The 22,064-nt window shown below is 38.4% G+C and overlaps 4 protein-coding genes across 6 annotated transcripts; 2 read left to right on the top strand and 2 right to left on the bottom strand.

The window, feature by feature from the left end:
- Positions 1-1,065: 1,065 nt before the first annotated feature.
- On the bottom strand, positions 1,066-6,408 carry LOC111495928 (GATA transcription factor 25-like). Of its 2 annotated transcripts, XM_023146104.1 has the most exons (8): positions 6,214-6,406; positions 5,807-6,099; positions 5,501-5,584; positions 5,285-5,418; positions 4,553-4,660; positions 4,321-4,426; positions 1,677-1,736; positions 1,066-1,219 (listed from the first exon to the last, which is right to left on the bottom strand). In XM_023146104.1, exons 2-8 carry the CDS (start codon positions 6,092-6,094, stop codon positions 1,091-1,093), a joined length of 909 nt encoding a protein of 302 aa, XP_023001872.1. In that variant the 5' UTR covers positions 6,095-6,099; positions 6,214-6,406; the 3' UTR covers positions 1,066-1,090. The 2 variants fall into 2 exon arrangements, with proteins under 2 accessions (XP_023001872.1, XP_023001873.1); XM_023146105.1 differs by lacking the exons at positions 1,066-1,219; positions 1,677-1,736 and adding an exon at positions 3,793-4,247 and having other exon boundaries at positions 5,807-6,408.
- Positions 6,409-8,547: 2,139 nt separating this feature from the next.
- LOC111495922 (VIN3-like protein 2) lies at positions 8,548-11,866 on the top strand. Of its 2 annotated transcripts, XR_002720396.1 has the most exons (5): positions 8,548-8,820; positions 9,245-9,905; positions 10,167-10,486; positions 10,695-11,661; positions 11,735-11,866. XR_002720396.1 is itself a non-coding variant. In XM_023146090.1 (4 exons), the coding sequence occupies exons 1-4, from the start codon at positions 8,772-8,774 to the stop codon at positions 11,501-11,503; spliced, it is 1,839 nt and encodes a 612-aa protein (XP_023001858.1). In that variant the 5' UTR covers positions 8,548-8,771; the 3' UTR covers positions 11,504-11,866. The 2 variants fall into 2 exon arrangements, 1 of the variants encoding a protein (XP_023001858.1); XM_023146090.1 differs by having other exon boundaries at positions 10,695-11,866.
- Positions 11,867-13,965: 2,099 nt separating this feature from the next.
- LOC111496615 lies at positions 13,966-14,601 on the bottom strand. Its single transcript, XM_023147111.1, has one exon. It carries the CDS (start codon positions 14,599-14,601, stop codon positions 13,966-13,968), a length of 636 nt encoding a protein of 211 aa, XP_023002879.1.
- A 1,667-nt stretch (positions 14,602-16,268) lies between these two features.
- LOC111495921 lies at positions 16,269-21,887 on the top strand. Its single transcript, XM_023146089.1, has 6 exons — positions 16,269-16,637; positions 16,813-17,011; positions 17,103-17,189; positions 17,738-18,124; positions 19,926-20,085; positions 20,507-21,887. The coding sequence occupies exons 1-6, from the start codon at positions 16,582-16,584 to the stop codon at positions 21,493-21,495; spliced, it is 1,878 nt and encodes a 625-aa protein (XP_023001857.1). The 5' UTR covers positions 16,269-16,581; the 3' UTR covers positions 21,496-21,887.
- The last annotated feature ends 177 nt before the right edge of the window (positions 21,888-22,064 follow it).

Here is a 22,064-nt window from a genome sequence, read left to right as displayed (position 1 = left end):
TTCGCTCCCTATTTCTCATAAATACTCTCCCATTTTTAGCCCACTCTACTTATTCTTGCTTATCTTAAAAAAAAAAAAAAAAAAAAAATACTATCGCTAATACTATAGTTTTAATATTTACGTAAAATTCACGTGACCCATAAGATTTTAGGAAAAAAAAACTAAAGTTACCTAACTCGGCATGTTTTGATTTATTGGTTTAAGAAAAATAGTGATTAACTACTATTGAGGATGATACGGAACAAAACCTATATGAGTCTAAGGTTTTGACAGGTTATTGATCGAGATTAAAGAATCACCTGATGTAAATTTTCATATCATGGTCGATGTAAGACCAAATTACATAGGATGCATAGTAGCATAGCTCTCAATAGACGAGTATATAGCATAGATGAGATTGGTCTTATCTAGACACTTTTAGACCAAAAAGATTTGAGCAACTTTCACTGTCCTTTTCTTTTGAATTGCAGGAAATGATTCAATCTCATACAGGGCCTGACTAATCAAGAATTGTTTCAAGACTGTCGTCTTTACTAGTAACTGGATCGTCGTGTTTGCTAGTTAAGTGGATCGGAACACTAACGGCAAGATGCCAACTAACCTTTGTCCTTGCCCCTCAATCAATCAATGGGACAAGGAGAGGGGAGAAGGAGACGACCGAGGTGAAGGAGAAAGAACCAAACAAACACCTATTTACCGAGTTCAAGAAAAGAGATAGTGAAACCTAAACTTAAACCTAGGTCAAATATATTTTTATTAGCAAAGATTTATAACTATATATTGTATTTAAATTGAAGCCTAAAACAAATTAATTGTGTAACTAATAAATTAGTACTCTAAAGGAAACATAATTGAAAAAAGAATGTAAAAAGAAAAAGAAGAGCAACTGGTAGTAGTTCATAAGTGTAGGTATCAAGGTGACATAATGAGGAGACCATCTGTTTCTCGTATTTCAATAGAAAGCATTGCTATATCTGTACATTCTACAACCCTGGTTTTCTGTAAATTACCAAAACGAGGGCCGGAATGAATGAAAAAAAGCCAGAAACAGGCATCATCATGGCCTTTTTTTCTGTAACCAAACGTAATTTTAATGCTCAGCCATCAAAGCGGAGTTATCACCGTTTGAGAAAGAAACGAGATCGCTGTGTGCATGGGTACCCTGTCTGCAGTCCAAGTCTTCTTTGACAGCAGCAGCAGCAGCAGCATCACTTTCAAACTAAAATCAAGGAAATTAGTTGAATTGGAATATGGAGTAATACATATATACAAACTCAAACCAAGAGTGTAAACGCTCAAGACCACCGCTAGCAGATATTGTTTGTTTTAGCTCGTTACGTATCGCTGTCAACCTCACGGTTTTATAACGCGTCTGCTAGTGAGAGGTTTCCACACCCTTATAACGAATGTTTTGTTCCCCTTTCTAACCAACGTGGGATCTTATAATCCACTCCTCAGAGCCCTCACTGTCTAGCAGACATTGTCCACTTTGGCCAACTACGTATCGCAAGCAGCCTCAAGATTTTAAAACGCGTCTACTAGGGAGAGGTTTCCACACCCTTATAAGGAATGTTTTGTTTCTCTCTCCAACCAATGTGGGATCGATCTCACACAGAGTGAGTTCTCAAGAAACTAAAACAAAGACAAGAAGAAACAACTCTACGACAGGCATATACCTGCCCGGCCGGAGTCACCCGATGGTCCTGACTTCTCTTCGAGAGATCCCTTAAAGTGCCCTGCAACGTTCAAGAGAACAATGAATTTTTAGCAATAACGATGCTTAACTCAAACTGTGAAAGGGAACAAGAATCAGATATTAAAACAATCCTCAATCACTGACTGCACCATTGAAGTAGCAATTTGACACGACATACATATTCATGTTGATAAGGATATGTCCTCAAAATAAGTATATAAATTTGTACACGTATGTATTAATGTATTTTGGTAAGGCCATAAGGCAATACCAATAATCATAAAGTGTATTCATAGGTAAGCATGTTGTCACACACAGTAAATACGCACATGTCTGCTTACGATAGTACATGCACAAGAGCAGTAGTTAAGAAACCACTGCACTTTTCATACCCAAGTTTTGTGCCTGCCCAGATCAATCAGCAGTTGTTAAGAAACCACTGCAGTGTCAAACCAAATATACTCGGTTTGAATAGGTTCTAACTCTTAATAATCCAGTATAAAATCAGAAATGCTGACAGTTCTGACTGAAGGAGGGACACCATTATTATTATTGTTTATATAGGAGTATCTAGGACAACATGCACACGCCTAGACTATTCTCACAATACAACCACTTAACCCTGTTAATATTTGGTTGTCAAGATAACTGGTAGGACATTAAATCCTATAGATAGTTGGTCACCATGGATCCAATGCTCAAACTAGCCGCGGAAACCATTCAAGTAAATGCTGGAAATTTTGGCTAGAGAGGCCCTTTGAAAAGAGATATGGGCTGTGGTAAATACATAAATAGCCTGAAATTGGGGTTCACTCCAGAGTTCTTAAAAAAGATTGAAGTACCATAAGATAGAAGTGCTCGAGGGGTTAGATTTTTTTGAGAAGGCAATCGTTGAAAGATGCACCCATAAAACACATTGTTTAATCCTAAAAAAAGGTTTGTGAGTAGGACAAATGAAGGGTTGATTGACGAAAGGTTGGTGACGAAATATAAAAGAAATGGCTTCCTTCCATGATCAACAACAGGTAATTGTGCTTTATCAAAGACACAAATTTAGGGCGCCTACAATAACCTATGAGAAAGTAGGTTGGCACTACACGAAATAATGTGTAAGGGCCAAGGGAAGAAACTTGGATTGGACTTATAGCTGTATATCTCAACAATTTCTTTATATTTGCGAATGGGAAGACCAACGGGCAAGATGTTGGCTTCCCGGGCTCAATTAAACAGACCTTCCCAAAGCCTCAATCAAAGCTCCCCCTTTCTCTTTACCTTGGTGGTTGATGGTTGACGGATTAGGTGATTGATGGGTGATGGATTCGGTGTTGGTGAACACAGTATATACATCTAACTTGTCTCCAGAAAAATGTGCGCCAGAAGAAGAGAAAGTTGTACAGTCGTAAGAAACATACCAATGTATTACAATATGCCTCCAGTCTGTCCATTAATTTCATTCTATCTTTTTTAACCAGTAAACATTAAAGATTTAAAGAGGAAACGAACAAATTTTTTGTGCATAGTTGAGAAGATGCCTGGATGGGACAATAAACCTCGGTAAAAAAAAATTGTGTAACCGTCCAACCACAATTTACACTTGTTCACAAAGAATGTAAAAAGTTGCAAGGAAATAAAAAAAAAAGCATTGGGAAAATGCAGGATTCGAGGATGAAAGTCACTTAATGAAGTGGAGTTGGGCATCCCTTCCACAAGATTTGGGATATAAAGGGAATGGTAGGACCAGGGAAGAAACGAATTTCAAGAACTTAACCAAGTTTAAGAGGGAACGTCTAAAGAAAATGCACGGACAAGATGAACGGTAAATAAAGCAACAAAGACGGAAAAAAAAGGGGAAAACATGGATAGAGAGCGAAATACAATTAGTGAACAAGAAAATCTAAACAACGATCAAGGGAGGTGATGCAACCAAAACCAAGAATCAAAGGAGAAGTATCTGAAAGAAATCTCAACTAAATCCCTATTAATGAAACTAAATCCGTATTGATGACATGGTCTCTACTTGTAGACAAGTGAAAGCCCAATAACTCAAATAAACTAACCAACTGACTACAAAAATAAAATGATCAACTCAGATGAAAATTACCAAACTACTCCTGATTACACTGCATCATGAAGCAGCAAAAGAAAATAACAAAGGACAAAGGAAGAGATATATGAGGTAGTCAGCTAGGTAGTAGAGACACAGAAAAATCGAGTTAGACTAACGAAAGAAAATGCACATGCTGGTCAGAGTGGTTTACCGTAAAAATTGTTAATCACGTCAACAGTACTAAAAAGACCCAAACTAACCTAGACACTGTGTGTATCATCAATTTTTTTCTGTTCCCACTCGTTCCAAGTGCAGCTAGAATCATTGTTCCCCATACAGAGATCCATAAAAATTGTAAATCTTAACTCAAAACATCCAATCAAACAAGATATCAATAACAAAAAATTTCATACAAGTATGAAATAGCATATAGATGACACATCTTACATAATAAAAGCCAAAAAGTCCCTTGCAAAGGTCTGGCATATCCATCAGCCAGACAATCTAGGGAAAATAAAGCTTACCTTAAAATATAATTAATAGTGCAAAATAATCAACTTTTCAGGAGCATACTAACCCTGTTTGCCCAAAAAAGTCCACAGGCATTGCAAAGTGATCTAGGACCAGATGGTCCTCGCCGCATCATTGGGGTAGCCATTGAACTTGTGCCACAATTTGTGCATCTAGAGAAAGCACAAAATTGCAAGGATGAGAATACGATTGCTATAATGTTGAATTCTAGAGAAAACATCTTAGTGCTGAAACAATTGTTTCAGATTGCTATAATTTATGAGACCATGAAAACTCACAAAGTTTCTAGTGGACTTTCTTCTTGACCTTGCTCTGAGACACTACCATGGCTATACGAACCATCAGGCTTCTTGGAAGAAGTAAACTGTCCCTTGTTGCGCTGCATCCTGCAATTGTTTGGACAACTTAAGTAAGAGATCAAAAACCCAAAGCTCTTTCGAAAGCAAAAGCTTAGAGAACACACAACATGCACGAACTAAAACTTCTAATGCATGAAGTTGCGGTAAAATAAACATAAGGGTTATCTAACCGCCTAAGCCCCCAGCTAACAGATATTGTCCTCTTGGGGCTTTTCTTTTCAGGCTTCCCCTCAAGGTTTTTAAAACGCATTTAGGGATAGGCTTCCACACCATTATAAAGAATGCTTCGTTCTCCTCTCCAACCGATGTGGGATCTCACAATCCACCCCCCTTTGGGGCCAGAGTCCTTGTTGGCACATCGTCCGGTGTCTGGCTTTGATACCATTTGTATCGACCCAAACTCACCGCTAGTAGATATTGTCCTCTCTGGACCTTTTCTTTCGGGATTCCCCCCAAAGTTTTTAAATTGCGTCTGCTAAAGAGAGGTTTCCACACCCTTATAAATAATGTTTCGTTCTCCTCCCTAACCGATATGGGATCTCACAGGTTACACCTAAGTGGAACTGAGAGACACATAGAAAATCGAAATCAAAGAATATGCAACGGGGAAAACAAAATACAGCCAGTAACTTAACAAGTTCATCGCCAAACCTGAAAGCAACCTCCTGACGGACACCATATCGGACTTTTTTGTCAAAACATCGCTCCTTCCTTTTCTGCCTAAACCGATTTAACGATGCTGCCCTCTGCGGTTGACCACTACGTCCGGGGAAGTCCACAGCATTCTAGAAAATGTGAAAGGAAACAAAATCAAGACGAAAAACAAAATTTCTCCTAAAGGAATGGGATGCAAGTTTCCAGCAGTACCCTCTGACTCTGAGTTACCAAATCCACGCTTTGCTGACCAGAAGATAGTTCGCTACCACCCAACAATAATAACACTGCTTGAACCTACAAAGGATACGACATGTTAAAATCTTAAAATTAACCAACCTCCGGCTCGATTCTCCAACCCCTTGTAGCCGCCATAGAAGTTGAAGAAAAAACGGAATCAAAAAGTATCGAACTCAATGTACTCCAAGTTCAAGAAATATCGACTCCATTACAAAAACTTCAGAATATCCAGAAGAAAAATGTCGATAACTAAAACCCTAAATCTCATTAACACGGTACCTTCTCAGGAGAAACCGCATCGAATAGATACACTTGACCACGGAATGAAAGTGTGAGCTGGCTTGAACCATCGCTGCGTTGAATAGCCATGTCTGAACCATCACCGGCGGAAGCATAAACGGCATCAGGGTTGAGATCCTCAATCATACCGCCTACTCCAGCGCCGTCTTCAAGAGCGTGAGCTCCATATCGAACAAGGCGATTATCCAAGGGCTCGCCGCCGTCGCCACAGTCAGGGACGGAGGCGATCTGGTCGCCTACGGTCAAGGGTTGAGGACGTCCGTACATTAACTCTGGCAGAAACAAAATCAAGGGTGTTTGAAGCACATTGCAGAAATTGAGAAGAAAAAAAAAAAAAGGAACGGTCTGAAAGAGAATTGATAGAACACAGAGGAATCGAGGCCGACCAGAAGAGAAAAAGGAAGAAGAGAGGATCGAATGTGGAAATGTCGCGCGAAGTGTATAGTTACAGTGTAGAGCCTTGGTTGCGTTTGGGGACTCCACAGAAAAGAGAGAAGGACGAAAGGACAGTGAACTGTGAAGAACATAAAGAGATCCTAAATGGTGGCGGAATTTACGAAATATGCCCCCGAATATTGGTGGGTTGAAAATCAGCGACCTTATAATTTCTTAGGGTTAAATTATATATATATTATATATAAAATACCCGCCTTTTTCTTTTTGTTTTTTTTTTTCTTTTCAAAATAAGCATGATTAAATATTAATTAAAATAACAATAATAATATATATATTTTTTTTTTAAATTGACTCAAAACATTGTGTTTGGCATATCGTGACATCACTTCAATCTCACCGCTAGTAGAAATTGTCTTTTCAGACTTTCCCTTCGGAGCTTATCCTCAAAGCTACTAGGAGAAGGTTTCCACACCCTTATAAATAATATTTTGTTTTCCTCCTCAACCGATGTAGGATCTCACAATCCACCCTCTTTTAGGGCTCATGTGTTGGCTATTTGTAGTAGTTAAAGTACATCACTAGCATATATTATCTTCTTTTGTGTTTTTCCTTCCGAGCTTCCTCCTCAAGATTTTTAAAATGCGTCTACTAGGAAAAGGTTTCAACACTCGTATAAAAAATGTCCTCAACTGATGTGGGATCTCACAATTCACCCCTTCAAAACCCAACGTCTTTGTTAGCATACCGCATCGTGGCTGACTCTAATACCATTTATAACCGTACAGATATTGTCTTTTGACTTTTCCTTTCATGCTTCCCCCAATATTTTAAAACGCGTCCACTATGGAGAGGTTTTCACACATTTGCAAAAGAATATTTTGTTCCTCCTTTCAAAATCGAGATGAGATTTCACAATTACCAACATAGAGATTATGCACCATCACCTTAGAGTCAACGCCTAACATGGATTCGAGTCAACCCTCCTGGAAATCCGTCTGAAAGGTTGAAAGTCAACCTCAAAAGTCCGAGCTATATCCAATTTTTTTTAAAAAAATAAAAACACAATTAATTCAAAATTTAAATGAACTTTATTTTTTACTTTTTGCTTTAAATATATATATATATATATATATTAAAATCTAGACGTTTAATGACTTGGAAATTGTCATTTTTTATTTTTTAAATAAAAGAAAAATCATATAGGAGCCATTGAATGGCTGCTGGGTAACTGCATCCACCTAAGAAACGACCTAAATGCCCATATATGGACCCTGAATATATTTGCATGGAAAGTTGCAATTTGTTACCTACAAGTGGGGCCCACTCCCAACCACGCATTTCGACTGTCCGATCTTAAATGTAGCGCGTTGATTCGCTGGCCCACACGAAATCAACCATGTGGAATACCGCACCATAGCATTCGCTCCCTGAGAAAAAAAGTTCGTCTCCTTCGCGGCCCAGCCAAAAGGCTTTGTGATCAGATTCGATTGTTCCCCGCCTGAAACAAAATAAATAAATAAAACAAAAAGGAAACTGAAGCCGAAATTCTCGAGCAAGTCAAATCGTACCACCAAGCGCGTGTTTTTCACGCGCCAAAATTAATTTAAATTTTTTCATTCTCCTTTTATTCCGTAAGGTATTGAAGTTTTATGGAATGTCATCCATATTTCTATATATTAATTTATATGGAAAGATGAATTGTCATTTTTACCCTTTTATAAAAATTGATAACTATATATTAATTTATATGGAAAGATGAATTGTCATTTTTACCCTTTTATAAAAATTGATAATATTATTTTTAGAAAATAGAGGTATGTTATGTCCCTTATTTTCGAATAAGGGCAATTAAGCTAACTTTGTTTTTTCCCCTCGGTAAAGTAACTTCACATCTTTCCTTCTTTCAGTCGACAAAGCAGCTTTGCCTCTTTTTTGATATTGAGGACACTGCGTTGAAAGGCGAAGGCTTGCATCGAAGAGCCGAGAGCGTCAACCACCTGGAGTGTCAGAACCCACATCGGTTGAAGCAGAAATGAGCATTATTTGTAAGGGTGTGAAAACTTCTCCTTAGTAGACGCGTTTTAAAAATCTTAAGGAGAATCTCGAGAATGAAGGTCTAAACAAGACAATATCTGCTAGTAATATATTAGGAAGATATAAAAAAAAAAAAAAGGGTTATTTTGGGCATTTCTATGGTATGCATAGACCAACTCTCGCATTTGTACATTAATGGCAATTCATATTTGTTAGTTCATAAACTTCACTCATTTATTTATTTTATTTTATTTTATTTTATTTTCCACCCTGATTCTTCTCTCTCCTTTCCTTTTTCACCCTCTCTCTCTCTTTCTCTCTCTCTCTCTCGCTTTCAGTTTTCCACTATCTCTCTCTCTCTGTAATTGTCCGTCTCCGTTCGTTGTGCTTAGAAGAACTTTATCTTGTATTCATTTTCTGTTCTTCGCCATTGGAGACCTGTTAATCGTGCAAACTATACGCAATTTTTGTGTTTCCTTTTCTAATTTTGTGTTTCTTCGTATTATTCTGTACAATGAGCGAACCAGAGGAGAGGTTTTCCGGTTTAGATCCAGCGTTTGCGGGTAAGTTCTCAGTTTACAGTTTTGTTTTTTGGTTTTTTTTCTTCATAAGGAGGTTGATGGATGTTCGTCTTTGCATTTAAGCGCTCTGCTGTATCAATGTCTTTGCACGTTCTTGGACGATGTCATTCACGTCTGGCTTTTGGATTTTTGTTTTGTTTTGTTTTTTTTTGTTTTTTTTGTTTTTTTTTTTTTTTGCTTCCTCCCAAACAGTACCTCCATGTTCAATGTGGCTGTTTATCGACATTGTTTTTGTAGTGGAGTATTTTCTTTTGGATCATCTTTATCGTTGGCCATTGCATTGCACGATTATTTTGGTGGATGTAATTTGTTATTTGTTTGCCTGATTTTGTTCTTCACTTCTGCTGCTGTGTGCTTGGTCGAATGTACATTCTCAGTGAACGCATGAGCCATGCTTTTGTTTCAGGTTATGGTCTTGACTCTGGGAAATGCGGCAGCAAGATTAGTATGGAAAAGAAAAAGGAAATAATCCATGAGATTGCCCGAAAGTCCAAAGCCGCACCTGAAATCCTTAGGTCTCTTACTCGAAGTGATTTACTTGAGATCATCTGTGCTGAAATGGGGAAAGAAATGAAGAACACTGGATATTCAAAATCTCAAATGATCGAGTACCTTTTGAAGCTGGTCTCTCAGAAATCCGACAGAAGTAATACTCATGCATCTTTACTAGACAAAACTCAAACTGGCCACAAGAGACCTCGAAACACGAACCGAACATCTATTCAACTCTTGGATTCGAATAATACTTCCATGGAGACTGATGAGGAAAGTGCTGAAGTCAAACTTTGTCGGAATGTGGCTTGCAAAGCACCTCTAAATCCAGAGTTTGCTTTTTGCAAGAGATGTTCATGTTGCATTTGCCATTGTTACGATGATAACAAGGATCCAAGTCTTTGGCTGACCTGTGGCTCTGACCCTTCTAATGAGAACGATTCTTGTGGAATGTCATGTCATTTGGAGTGTGCCCTGAAGCATGAAAGGACTGGAATTGTGAAGAATGGTCTCTGTGAAAAATTAGATGGAAGTTTTTACTGCGTTTCATGTGGAAAGATCAATGGATTGATGGGGTATGCCATAGTTTGCTCTCTTTTTCTCCGAAGTTAGCCTTTTGTAACTGAATTATTGATTGACTTGGATGCATCCTCCGAACATGACATAAAGAACAACCAAATCAATATAATAGAAATCCAACATGCAGGCTCTATATAAACTAAATCTAATATATAAAGAAACCGAATTATTCTTGTCGATTCGCTAGCCACTTTGTGAGCTAATTATATCTATATTTGGGTTAGTTTATCAACTGATTAGAAAGTTGCTGATTTCAGAAGTTGGAGAAGACAACTGGTAAATGCAAAGGAGGCCAGAAGAGTGGATGCATTATGTCTAAGGCTATCCTTGTGTCACAAGATTCTTGTAGGGACAAATCTATACAAAGAAGTGCACAAGACAGTAGAGTTCGCCATGAATATGATGACAAATGAAGTGGGACCCTTAGATGAGGTTTGCTTGAGAATGGCAAGAGGCATTGTCAACCGGCTATCCTGTGGTGCGGAGGTTCAGAAACTGTGTGCTTCTGCTGTGGAGGCCTTTGATTCCATGTGTTGTGTCCCTTGCGTGGATGGTATGCAAAAAAGAGAAAAATTGGGTACGTATCTCACCTTTTTCAGAAATTTGAAGTGTGAATTGATATTCTTTGTTCTTTAAAATTGATTGAAGTCAAATTTGATTAGGATGTGATGCTTAATTTCAATGTTAATTTGCATGATTACTTGGACATACTTGGTACTTGATTAATGTGAGTAATTTCATTAGGAAATGTTTTTTTCACCGTTTATTGCAATTTGCCTCGACAGATTGCGAGATCCTATTTGAAGATTCTTCACCTACCTCTGTGATGGTCGTGCTCCGATATGATGATCACATGTTAAGAGACTTCTTAGGCTGCAGGCTTTGGTATCGTAAAGCTAACATGGAGGATTATCCAGACCAGCCATCTTTCATTGCATTGAAGCCAGAAAAAAACTTTAAGATCACTGATCTTTCCCCTTCAACCGAGTACCACTGCAAGGTCTCTTTATTTAGTAGCACACAAGTTTTTGGTGTCTGGGAAGCCAAATGGGTCACGCCGAAATTATCGACGCCGCGTCCAGCTTTGGAGAAGCATAGAAATGGAGAAATTAAGAACACTAATCTACTTCATTCTCAGGTGGATTCGAAAAACAACCTGATTAATCTTCACTCATTGGATGGACTTGACAAGAGGAAGCTTTACAAATATCCCTCTCTAAAGAACTCAATCACTTCGATGAAATCGATATCAGTTTGTCCTTCAACACCTTGTAAATTAACCGAAACCCGCATCATGCTCGGTTTTAACTGCACAAGGCGAACTGAAGAGTCCGACTATGATTATTCTGTTAGAATGGTGAAATGGCTAGAGCATGAAGGCCACATTGACGTAGATTTTCGAGTGAAGTTCCTAACTTGGTTCAGCTTGAAAGCATCAGTGAAAGACCGAAGAGTTGTTAGTGCTTTTATCGACGCTTTGATCGACGACCCACCAAGCTTGGCAGGACAACTAAGCCACACCTTCATGGATGAGATCTTCTGTAACCAGAAACCAGTTCCCCGGCATGAATACTGCAATTGGATATGTCGTTAAAGCTCAGGGTAGTGTAGTAGGCTAATCTCTATATAGATTTGAACATAACATATTTTGGGTGAAGCAAGCGAAGCGTGTAGGCCATTTTGTGACAGACTGACTGTGTCGCTGATTTGGTTTGGCAGTTTCTCCTGAGCAATACACGTGAAGCTTCTCAGGTTTTACTTTCACTTCTGTACTTTCACATTCATTCAGATGCAAATTATACGGTTCAACTTGTTGATGGAACAGGAAATTGTATAGAGCTTTGCTTCTATTTCCCTCCTCGGAGTTCACGTGATTGGACTCGTTCATTGATGACTTGGATTGCCAAATGGCATCTTTCTGCACAAATGAAATTGCAGGAAAGTATTTCCTTTTATAGCTGAGATGCTCATTAGTTTTTTTTATTTATTTTCACAATTATGTTCCAACCATTAATTAGTTTTTCGGACAAACATTTATTATCAGAATATGACTTGTCACGTAAATGAAAAAAAGAAACAAACTTTCGTGAAATAAGTAAAATTTATGTAGTTGAAACTATCGGAAAATTCAAACTTTTGATCTATTGATTGATAAATATGTTTTAATTTGTAGTCTATCAGGTGGCTCACATATTGCACCTCCCAACCTTTCCTCGAGTATAATAGGCATGTTGTGGCCCATTTTGTTTAGCGTTTGATGAGATATTAGAGTAGTAACACAAGAGTATAACACAAAAGGACAGTGCAAGAAAGCACCTAAAAATGAATGAAGGTTGGTGTTTGGAGAGACAAATGAGGTAATGAAAACTTAGACTAGTGTCTAGAGAGCAGGTGTATACCCAAATTTCATCTTGAGCTTTAGGCATGAGCACATACTTAAAACTATTATCTTGAGTAGGGACGTGCACACGATTGGTAAAGTCGACGACTAGATTTGATAAAGCATGCAAGTGTCACCATAAAATGGAACTCTCGACCTTGGACCAATCAAAAAGCTTGACGAAGGTGCTGACCATCCGAAAGGGACTTGTATGGGTGAAGATTCGTGTTTGAAGGGACTTGTTATCATGAACAATAGTGTCTAGGTCAATGTGAGATTCCACATTTGTTGGGGAAGAAAATGAAAGATTATTTGTAAAAGTGTAGAAACATCTCCCTAACAGCGTGAGATTATTTATAAAAGTGTGGAAACATCTCCCTAGCAGACGCGTGAGGGGAAGTTCATAAGAGAAAGCTCAAAGAAGACAAATACAAGATAATATTTGCTAGCGATAGACTTGAGTCGTTACAGTCGAAGGTAATTGTCATAGGGTAATTGTTATGGGCTGAACTAAAGCTCATCGTGGCCGACCCATAACAGTGCAACCTATGATGATGTTATGAAATTTGATCCTTCTGACCATCAACCTATGTGTGGCAAAGTTGGGATCCAAGAACAATTGCGTTCGTTTACCCAAACGCTAAAATGTTGTATGATCAGAGGGGTCGTGAGATTAGCTCGTAGAAGAATTCGTGCTTTGATTGATATTGCCATGGCTAAGCGTTTGGGGTGAAATTTCTCGTCTCTTTCCTCGCCTTCAATGATGGAATTATCAAAAATAAAAATAAACATTTTTACCTTCCACAAAATTAAAAGCTTAACATAATTTTATATCAAATATTATTTTTAGAAACTTTTGAATTTATGAGAGATTTATGTATCTAAGTATAAAAAATTACTTTGACACAAATGTTAAAGTAAGATGAATAAATGTACCACTTAATCAATTTTATATGAACTGGAACTAATTTTGGAGAGAAAAAACTATTTTCAAAATATTTTCCAAATGATTGCAAACAGCCCCTTGTTACCTGTCTGGAGACTCCTCTGCTGGAGCTGAGGATTGCCTTTCCAACAAGAAGCTTGAATTGTAGGAATTATTAGAGGCACTTTTGCTAAAGGGAAACGACTATGATGATCAATCTTTTCAGAACAGTCCGAACCACTCGAACCCGAATTGTTTCTTTCAGACAGGATTTGGAAAAGATTTTATAAAGTGGGAATTCTGTAATAATGCGAATGATAGAATCAGATGACCGTCTGAGAACTTTTGAATTTCTTCTTTTGAAGATCATTTGCCGTGTTAATTTCCTTTTTGGATTTGCTCAAATCTCAACATTTACAAGAATTAACAGACATTGCATCGAAGACCAGGAAACGAAGAATTGAAGAACGCCTACAACTAAGAACCGCAGAAAATATAGATCCAATTCAAAGGCTTGTTCATAACCCGAACTATAAACTATCAGTTTCAGAGAAGGGAGATCTATTTTGAAAATGCATTGCAGCTAGAATTTCATCTCAGAAGCCAATTCAACGTCTCAATCATTAGATAAATAAAGGAGATCAATCAGTGGTAACAGGAATGCACGAGAATGGAAGTGATAAACCTGATTAACTTGAGAGATGTTCTTCCAGCGCTGACCTCACACAGACCACGGAAGACATCGGCTACATCACGATGTTGATAGGCGTTCCAATGCCTCCCGGGCTTTGGATAATCGTGGCTCGATGTTCAACGCTTCTTCATATGCTTTCTTAGCTTCTCCTCTTAGTTTCTTCATCTCATAGCATTTCCCCAACCAACAATAGGCATTCGCATTCTGACTCAGCGTCACAGACTCGGTCAAGTCAGCCATAGCCGAGTCAACTACGGCTCGCCGATTCGTGGACATCTTCAACTCAGCTCGTTTGTACAACGCGTCGCCTCGCTCCTCGTTGCTGAGCGACTTAGCGGCGAGGGGCGACAGAGCCGTATCGAGTGATTCAAGAGCAGAGGTCTTGAATCCTTGAATATCGAGAGCCAAAGCCTTGAGGATGTGAGCAGCGGCATCCTTAGGATCGAGAGCGATGGCCTTATCGGCTTCCGCTACCACTTGTTCCGCCAACGACGTCGCCGATGAGCGCGACGGAGCAGATCTTGCTCGAGCGAGAAGCTGAGCGCCTCTCACGAAGTGGCGTTTGGATTCGACATCGGAACGAAAACGAAACCGGAGCTTCGCAAAGAATCTCTGTGGAATGTTGTGCATCGCCAAGAACATGACGACCATTACGAGGATGAGAGCAATTTGAAGAAGTATGTCGGCCACCATCTTTATAGGCCTCTGAACTGCCTGTAATTTCTTTCACTCTGCTTCCAATCAATTCCGGGAAGTGGAAGAACACCGAATACGATCGGAATCGGATCTGATCGGAGTTGAGGCGTGACTTTTGTGGAGGTTCCACCGTCGTCGGAGGGCGGCGTTTTTGGGTTCTAATTCTTGCACATCACCTCTACAGCTACGAAAGAAGCAAGAAATAACGAGTAAATATCATAAATTCGGTAGTTGCGTTCATTTAAATGGCGTGCTGCAAATTCTCAAATTACTTCTTTACCCCTCCTGTTTGTAAATTGCGTTAATACCTATTTTTAAATTATTAAAACCACATAAAATTAAATATTAAATTAATTTAAAATAATTAAAAAACATGTTTATACCAAATTGTCACTTTTATTAAATGTATTTGTATAAAGTTAATAACTCATTAAATTATTTGTTGAAATATATCACTAGTCAGCCCACTCATTTACTGGTCCATTGGATGTTTATTTTAGTAGAGACTAGAAAAAGATACCGAGATATTTTAGGAGAGATGTAATATTTTAGGGAAAAAAATTATATTTATTAGGTCTAGAGTGTGACGGTAATAAATACCCCTCCACCCTACTAGATTTTCATCTAAACAATAAAAAGTAGTAGTATTCTACCGTGTGCCTTGTATTCTCTTCTCGATTAGTGTTTTCTACAGAGAGTTGTGTTCAACAATTTGGTATCAGAGTCATGCCCAGAACTTAGGCATGTCGATAGAATCCTCAAATATCGAACAAAGAATTGTGAGTCTCGAAGGTGTAGTCAAAAGTGACTAAAATGTCGAATAAATGGTGTACTTTGTTCGAGGGCTCCAAAGAAATGAGTCGAGTCTCGATTAAAGAGGCTATTTGAGAGCTTCATAAGCCTCATAGGAGGCTTATAGGGTACTTTGTTCAAGGGGAAGATGGTTGAAGATTATTGGGAGTGAGTCTCACATTAGTTATTTTTGCAGAAGATAAAAGGGTTTAGCAGAGAAATACTATCTTTATTGTTATGAGGCATTTTGGGGAAGCCCAAAACATTTAAACATTTAATCACGTAGTCAAAATATTATGGGTCATATTTCAGTGAAAGCTATGTTATTCCTTTGTCACCCGTTCACTTTTCTTCTGGTCAACACTTTGACTTCCCGTATTGACTCGTCACTGTAGACAAACATTACTTCAACGACCTTGTTGTCTTCAAAAATAGAAGAAGGTCAAGAAGGACAATGCTCGTACAATAATAAAATGATCCATTTGAGCTACTACTGATTTTAGCTCGGGATTCTTAGAGATCCAAGTAAAAGTCGAGGAAAGTAAAGGGTAAGAGATATGCAATAAATTGAATAAATAAGCTCGATAAGGTAAATATAGAGCTACACAAGTAATTTTTAATTTAGTGGAAAGCTAGCTCCCGTTTATATATTATATGCTTAAAAAATTAATAAAAAAAAATGAAAATAAGACACCAAAATTATTGTTTTTTTTTTTTTTTTTTTTTCATTTAAAGAAAATATGGAATTGAAAGGAAAATATAAAAAATGTCATTGAATTGTTTCTAAAAAAATTAATAAAATTTAATAAATTGGAAATTGGAATGGCACAAGCATTGCCGCGATTTCTGTTCGATGGACTATATTTGTACTCGATACCGCTTTTATCGACCGGCGGCGCCGCGACCCGACGCGGCATTTCGCGCGTGAAAACCACGCTCCACAACTATTGGCCAAAGTCTATCGCTCTCTCTCTCTCTCTCTCTCTCTCTCTCTCTCTCTCTCCGTACTCGTAGTCGTCCTCTGTTCCCTCTTTGTTCTCATCTGAGTGTTCACAATTCTCTCTCGTCGGAGATTTTTCCCTCTTCGTCTGAATCCTTTGCTAGGGTTTTGGTCGATTATCAGAGAGAGAAAAGTAATCTTCAGTTGTTATTGGCCATTTGTATGCTCATCGCATCAACCAGAAAATGAAGCTTAAGAAACGATCTGTCAGCGAGAAAGACATTTCCACTTTCCTTCCGAGGTAAGTGGTTCAATTTTGCTTGTTCTAAGATGAAAGAAGCAGTGGATCTCATTGATTGCCGGAGGAATTAATTATTTTCCAAAATAATCATGCACGTACCTATTCATGAGATTATATGCGGTGAATCTTTGTGTATCGAGTGATTTGTTTATTTGAGATTTCGTGTGTTGAACAGGTACTCTCCGACGACGGTGCTGACGTTGTTACAAGAAGTGTCACAAGTTTCGGAAGCGAAGCCGAAGATTGATTGGAACGAGATAGTTAAAAACACTTCGACCGGAATTTCTAATCCTCGGGAATATCAGATGCTATGGCGGCATTTGGCTTATCGTCATGCGTTGCTTGATAATTTGGAAGACGAGACAGCACCTTTGGTCAGTGGAAGTTAATTTTCTAGTTTTTCCGTTTGATTTGTCTATGTTTCTACACTTTTATTAATTCCTGCAATTTGACAATTGCTAACAGGAAGATGACAGTGACTTGGAGTGCGAATTGGAGCCGTTTCCATCGTTCAGCTGCGAAACTTCGACGGAGGCTGCGGCGTGTGCGAAGGTAAGTAGATTAAATCCACAAACGGTCTTCCATACTCAATCATCGTTTTCATTATTCTCCTCATATGTTGGACCTTAGCATGCTTGGTTGAAAAATCCTTTACCAATAATTTCTTTTGCACATACCACACATTCGCTCACGTATGCCAATTATCTTTTTCAATTGTCATCAAGTGAGGCGTTAACTGTCTTGAGGACAGAAAAGTCGAAAATTTGGAAGAGCTATGGCATAGTAATGCTTTTAAGAGGCTATTCACAATCTCAAATGCATTGAAATGGGTGAAACCTTGATCGTGGGGAGTAGAATAAAGTCGATTACAATGAAGTTTTTAGTTGACAACAATGTCAAATTTATACTTCTAACGTCGTCATCAATTTCGTCCATATAGTTTTTGGTTAAGGTTGTTGTCATGTTGACCTTTTAATATATTTAGACTTGCTGTGTAGATTAACATCTGTTTTTAATGGCTTGTTATGTCATTTGGCTTGGTAGTTTTTAGTTTAAAGTCTGTGAGATCGACTTAATGTATGGATAATTACTTCTTTCAGGTATTTATCGCTTCTGGTTCTTCAAGTCACTTGAGCCTTCCAAGCAGTAGCACAATAGAGGCTCCATTAACTATTAACCTACCAAGAAGTTACATGGCTGGGTTTCAGTTTGAAGATGCAGACCCTGCTTGCTCTATAAGAGGTGCGAGCATCACAGTGCCTGTTTCTGTTCAGCGACAGCCGGTCCTTACCCCACCATCTGCTGAAGGATTGACCACAAATGGATCAACGTATGGCAATAATGCATCTCGAAGGAAAAGAAAACCTTGGTCCGAGGCAGAGGACCTTGAGTTGATGGCTGCAGTGAAGAAATGCGGTGAAGGGAATTGGGCAAACATCTTACGTGGTGACTTCTTGAGTGATCGAACTGCTTCACAGCTATCTCAGGTCTTTTTCTTGTTTTTCACCTTTACTTATGTGTCAGTAGCAAAGCATGCTTTAGGGAGTGTTCACTTATTTATCTCTCTTTTTCATTACTGAAAAAACTATTACCATCTCTCTTTTGTCTGATAAATTCTTAGCTTGTTAGCTTCTCGCATTGCCTCAAGTTTATAGCATTTTTAGGGAAAGGTTCCTGTCCCATATTATTCCTATGCTCTGCAATCTGTATAGTTTCATTATTCAGCTCTGCATGTCTTGTATTTTTCTCTATCATCATTCAACTGACATATGTATTGTAGTCTTTTCTATCTTAACACCCTGGATCGTGTAGCAAAAATATTATCCTTGTGTGTGCTTTCCTCCGTGGATTGTTGTCATCGACATCTTTCTGTCAACTAGGGCTCTTTTTTTTTTTTTTAAAAAAATAATAATTAATTTTTCAATTTTTTTTTATTTTTATGTTTCATGTTTTGACGGAGGTAGTGCTTATCTAACTTTTCACCATCTCATTTTTCTTCTTTGGGTGGGGGGTGGGGAATCTAGGAAGAAAATATCATCAAAGTGGGACAATAATAGGACAACCTCTGAGTATCTTGGTTAGAAGCTTGATGGTTAGGTTGTGCTAATGACAGTAATACGGTGGCACACAAATAAAAACTTTAAAGCTTAAGCATTATTGTTGGGGTCTGAATGTTCCTATCAGAAAGAAGGTCTGGTCTTCAACATGAAGTCAAATTTCCCATTTCATTCTATTCCTTACTCTTACACTTGGTCTTTTGTTAACTTTAGGAGACAAATTTGAGAGACCATTCCACCGAACCTTCTATTCGTCTTAGCTTTGTAACCATTAGTTTCTATCAACAAATGAGAAGTGAGCGAAAAGTGAAAATGAAACTTCTTATGAGGTCCAGTAGTGCACACTGCTATTATGATTTCTTATTATCACCATGACTTGTTGCAGCAGATATATATTTCAGAGAGGAGACTATACCTATTTGTAATATCACTCTCACCAACCTCCCATACAACCACCCTATGGTTCCGAACAACTTGAATAGATGGAGAACTAAAGTCCACTCGTTCGGCTTATTCTTTCAACCATAACGGCTGGCAATTTGGATTAAGAAACCAATAGCAATTTTTTTTTGTAACCTCCTGTAGTGCTTGATAATTTGACATCCCATCTCTTTTTGTACTTCTCTCTTGGTAAATGAAACTTTTCTTATCTATAAAAGAGAAATGCCAGTCTAGGTGCATCATGGATAGATACAATATTCCTCATTACAATGCTTCCCTCATTGTACAAAACGGTTCAAATTTTTTTTTGCTATCTTCATGTGTGAAGTTACAACATTGCTTAGTAATTAAATTTTCATAAAATTTCTTGTTCCCATTGGTCCATTTATAACTCCCAAAATCAAGTTGATTGTGGCAATATTTTCTTTCTCGAAATCTTAACATGCTGCCTTACCATTCTATTTTTCATTTCTCATTTTGTTTAGTCACGCCAATGCTGCTTAACCATGACTTCCAAGATACATTAAAATGAAGCAACCAACCACAATCGATTGTCCGTTGTCTTCTAGTCAGGCCAGAATCTGGGTTCGACCCAGTTGACCCGGGTTCAAATCCCGGCAGCGGAGTCTTTTGTAGAGAAATTCTTATAATTCTTTCAAATTTACCATGTAATTGGTTTGTCATGTCTTTTCTGTAGCCTGTATCAGCCATGTAACCTAAGCTCAACTCTCCAACTCCAATTAATGATTATCTCGTGTCTGGAATATAATCCAATTCTTTGGTCCTGTAGAGATGGGCAATTATTAAAAAGAGACACGGAAATTTGAATGTGGGAGCCAACACGGCTGGTACACAGCTATCTGAGGTGCAGCTGGCAGCTCGTCATGCAATGTCTTTAGCTCTTGATAGGCCAGTTGGTAGCTTGAAAGCTGCTCGAATAAGTGGCTCAGGTAACTACTATCTTCTATAGGTTTCTTTAAAGGGGATTTTAGTTCTCTATTTCAAATTTAGGAAAATAGGCTAATCTCTAAAAAATTATTGAATATATATGCATTTTATAGAGTGTATTGTAGATTATATTTTTATACTGTAAAAGTAGGGTTTATCACATCCTCATCAGTCTGTTAACTCTATTATGCGACTATGAGATGTGGTTCATGCGTTTGAGAAGAAATGTCTTATTTGAAATAGTTCATGTTTAGGGTCACATGAGTTTCTTCAGCTACTTGACTTTGATGGATGTGTATGTCTAACGATTAATGTTTGTGAAACTAAGATTTGATTCCTTCTGCTGTTAATGCAACAAGTTTCTGATGTTTCTCATTTTTACAATTTCAATGTTTTTTTTTTTCTCATTTTCTAAATGGCCAGCCAGTACAAATACAATAGGTAATGGTAGCTCGCTTGCTCCCGTTGCCTCGTCTGAACAAGTGCAAGATAAATTACATCAGAGCCCTACTCATACAAAACCACATCCAGTTGGATCATCAAGTCTAACAGCCAAAGCTCAAGTTACCGCATCCAAGAAGATGATTCCCAAGTCTTCTTTTGATTCAGACTGTATTGTTAGAGCTGCTGCTGTTGCTGCTGGAGCTCGCATTGCTTCACCGGCAGATGCTGCATCTTTACTCAAGGCTGCTCAGTCAAAGAATGCCATCCATATAATGGCCAAAGTCCCTGCTTCAACCAAAACACCCACTCCTGCCCGGGGGCCAAACCATTTAGACGCTCATCCTAGTATTAAGACCACCACCCTTCCCCACACTTCTGCAGTCATGCCATCTGTGACTCATGGCGGGGGCCCTGTGAAGATCACGTCTTCAACAACTGCTACATTATCGAGTGCGCCAACGGACCAGAATATTTCTGTAGCCTCTGTCACAGCAGCTGCTAATCCATTGTCAGAAAAGGAAACCAAGACCACAGAAGAAACTAGAGGTCTGGGTTTAGGTGGTGTGCAGGCCACAGCCCAAAAGGATTGTCGTTCCAGGCAATCGATATCTGAGAGAGTTCAAGAAGAAAAGCCAGCTGACTTAGGACCACCTTTGAAAAGGCAAGCTACTGAGACTAGTAATTGCAGTAGCTCACAAACCACGTCAACAGCCGATGTTGATATTAAAGTTGAAAGCAATCAAGTAGAAGAGAGACAAAACACTAATACCAGTATGATTCCCGATTCCTCGAATCAGCAAGGAATCACAAATCAGTCACAGGTTGAGAGAACGAAACCGCAGGATATGGACATCGACAATGATGGGAAGGATAGGCCAATCATGAAAACAGATGGACGTAGCGAAAATTCAGTGCACAAGGAGGCTGCAAGCGAGTTTTGGAAGGGAAACACCAAGGATACGAACTAAATCTATCCTACCCCAGATGAAGAGAACAATTCTCTTCAGTTGTCGTACACGTGTTCTCGGAGATTTTCCTGTCAAGTTTATCACCAAGCATAGTGAATTCATCGTTTTCGCAACGAGCTGCATCAGCCCCTCTCTTTGCTAGAAGTGCTAGCTATTCGTTTGATATATCCTCTGCTTGCTTCAACTTGCATCCTCCACTGTAATCATGGAGAAGCAGCATCCGTTTGACCTGACTGTACCTGTATTTATTTTGATTTGTTCTTCAATTCTTGTTTCAAGTGTTTCTAACTACAAAATTTTCTGCCTCATGACTGATACATGTCAAGATCTGGACTCGGGGTTCGCTGTTCTGTTCATATGCTAACACGGAAAACTTGGTATCGTTCCTTTGACTTGAGTTCAAATTTAGGTGCAAGTTCTCTAACAAGATGTTTATTTTGTTGCATTTGTTACTGTAAATGTATGGCCAAAAGAAAAGAAAAGAAAAAAAAAAAGGAAGCTTTTATAGCGGATTTGTTCTATCTTTCATATATAAAGTAATTGTATGCTTTTTTTTTTTTTTTTTTTTT

The sequence above is a fragment of the Cucurbita maxima genome, unplaced genomic scaffold, assembly GCF_002738345.1.
Source record: "Cucurbita maxima cultivar Rimu unplaced genomic scaffold, Cmax_1.0 Cma_Scf00022, whole genome shotgun sequence".
Lineage (NCBI taxonomy): Eukaryota > Viridiplantae > Streptophyta > Magnoliopsida > Cucurbitales > Cucurbitaceae > Cucurbita > Cucurbita maxima.
This window is presented reverse-complemented; position numbering and strand designations above follow the sequence as displayed.

Excerpts from the sequence above, each read along its gene's own strand:
- LOC111495928 (XM_023146104.1), bottom strand. The coding sequence starts at position 6,094 with ATGTACGGACGTCCTCAACCCTTGACCGTAGGCGACCAGATCGCCTCC. Across the intron at positions 4,661-5,284 it reads CGTCAGGAGGTTGCTTTCAG|GATGCAGCGCAACAAGGGAC; the intron begins GTTTGGCGATGA and ends AAACAATTGCAG. Across the intron at positions 4,427-4,552 it reads GAAAGTCCACTAGAAACTTT|ATGCACAAATTGTGGCACAA; the intron begins GTGAGTTTTCAT and ends TGCTTTCTCTAG.
- LOC111495922 (XM_023146090.1), top strand. The coding sequence starts at position 8,772 with ATGAGCGAACCAGAGGAGAGGTTTTCCGGTTTAGATCCAGCGTTTGCG. Across the intron at positions 8,821-9,244 it reads TTTAGATCCAGCGTTTGCGG|GTTATGGTCTTGACTCTGGG; the intron begins GTAAGTTCTCAG and ends CTTTTGTTTCAG. Across the intron at positions 9,906-10,166 it reads AAGATCAATGGATTGATGGG|AAGTTGGAGAAGACAACTGG; the intron begins GTATGCCATAGT and ends TGCTGATTTCAG.
- LOC111496615 (XM_023147111.1), bottom strand. The coding sequence starts at position 14,601 with ATGGTGGCCGACATACTTCTTCAAATTGCTCTCATCCTCGTAATGGTC.
- LOC111495921 (XM_023146089.1), top strand. The coding sequence starts at position 16,582 with ATGAAGCTTAAGAAACGATCTGTCAGCGAGAAAGACATTTCCACTTTC. Across the intron at positions 16,638-16,812 it reads ATTTCCACTTTCCTTCCGAG|GTACTCTCCGACGACGGTGC; the intron begins GTAAGTGGTTCA and ends TGTGTTGAACAG. Across the intron at positions 20,086-20,506 it reads TGCTCGAATAAGTGGCTCAG|CCAGTACAAATACAATAGGT; the intron begins GTAACTACTATC and ends CTAAATGGCCAG.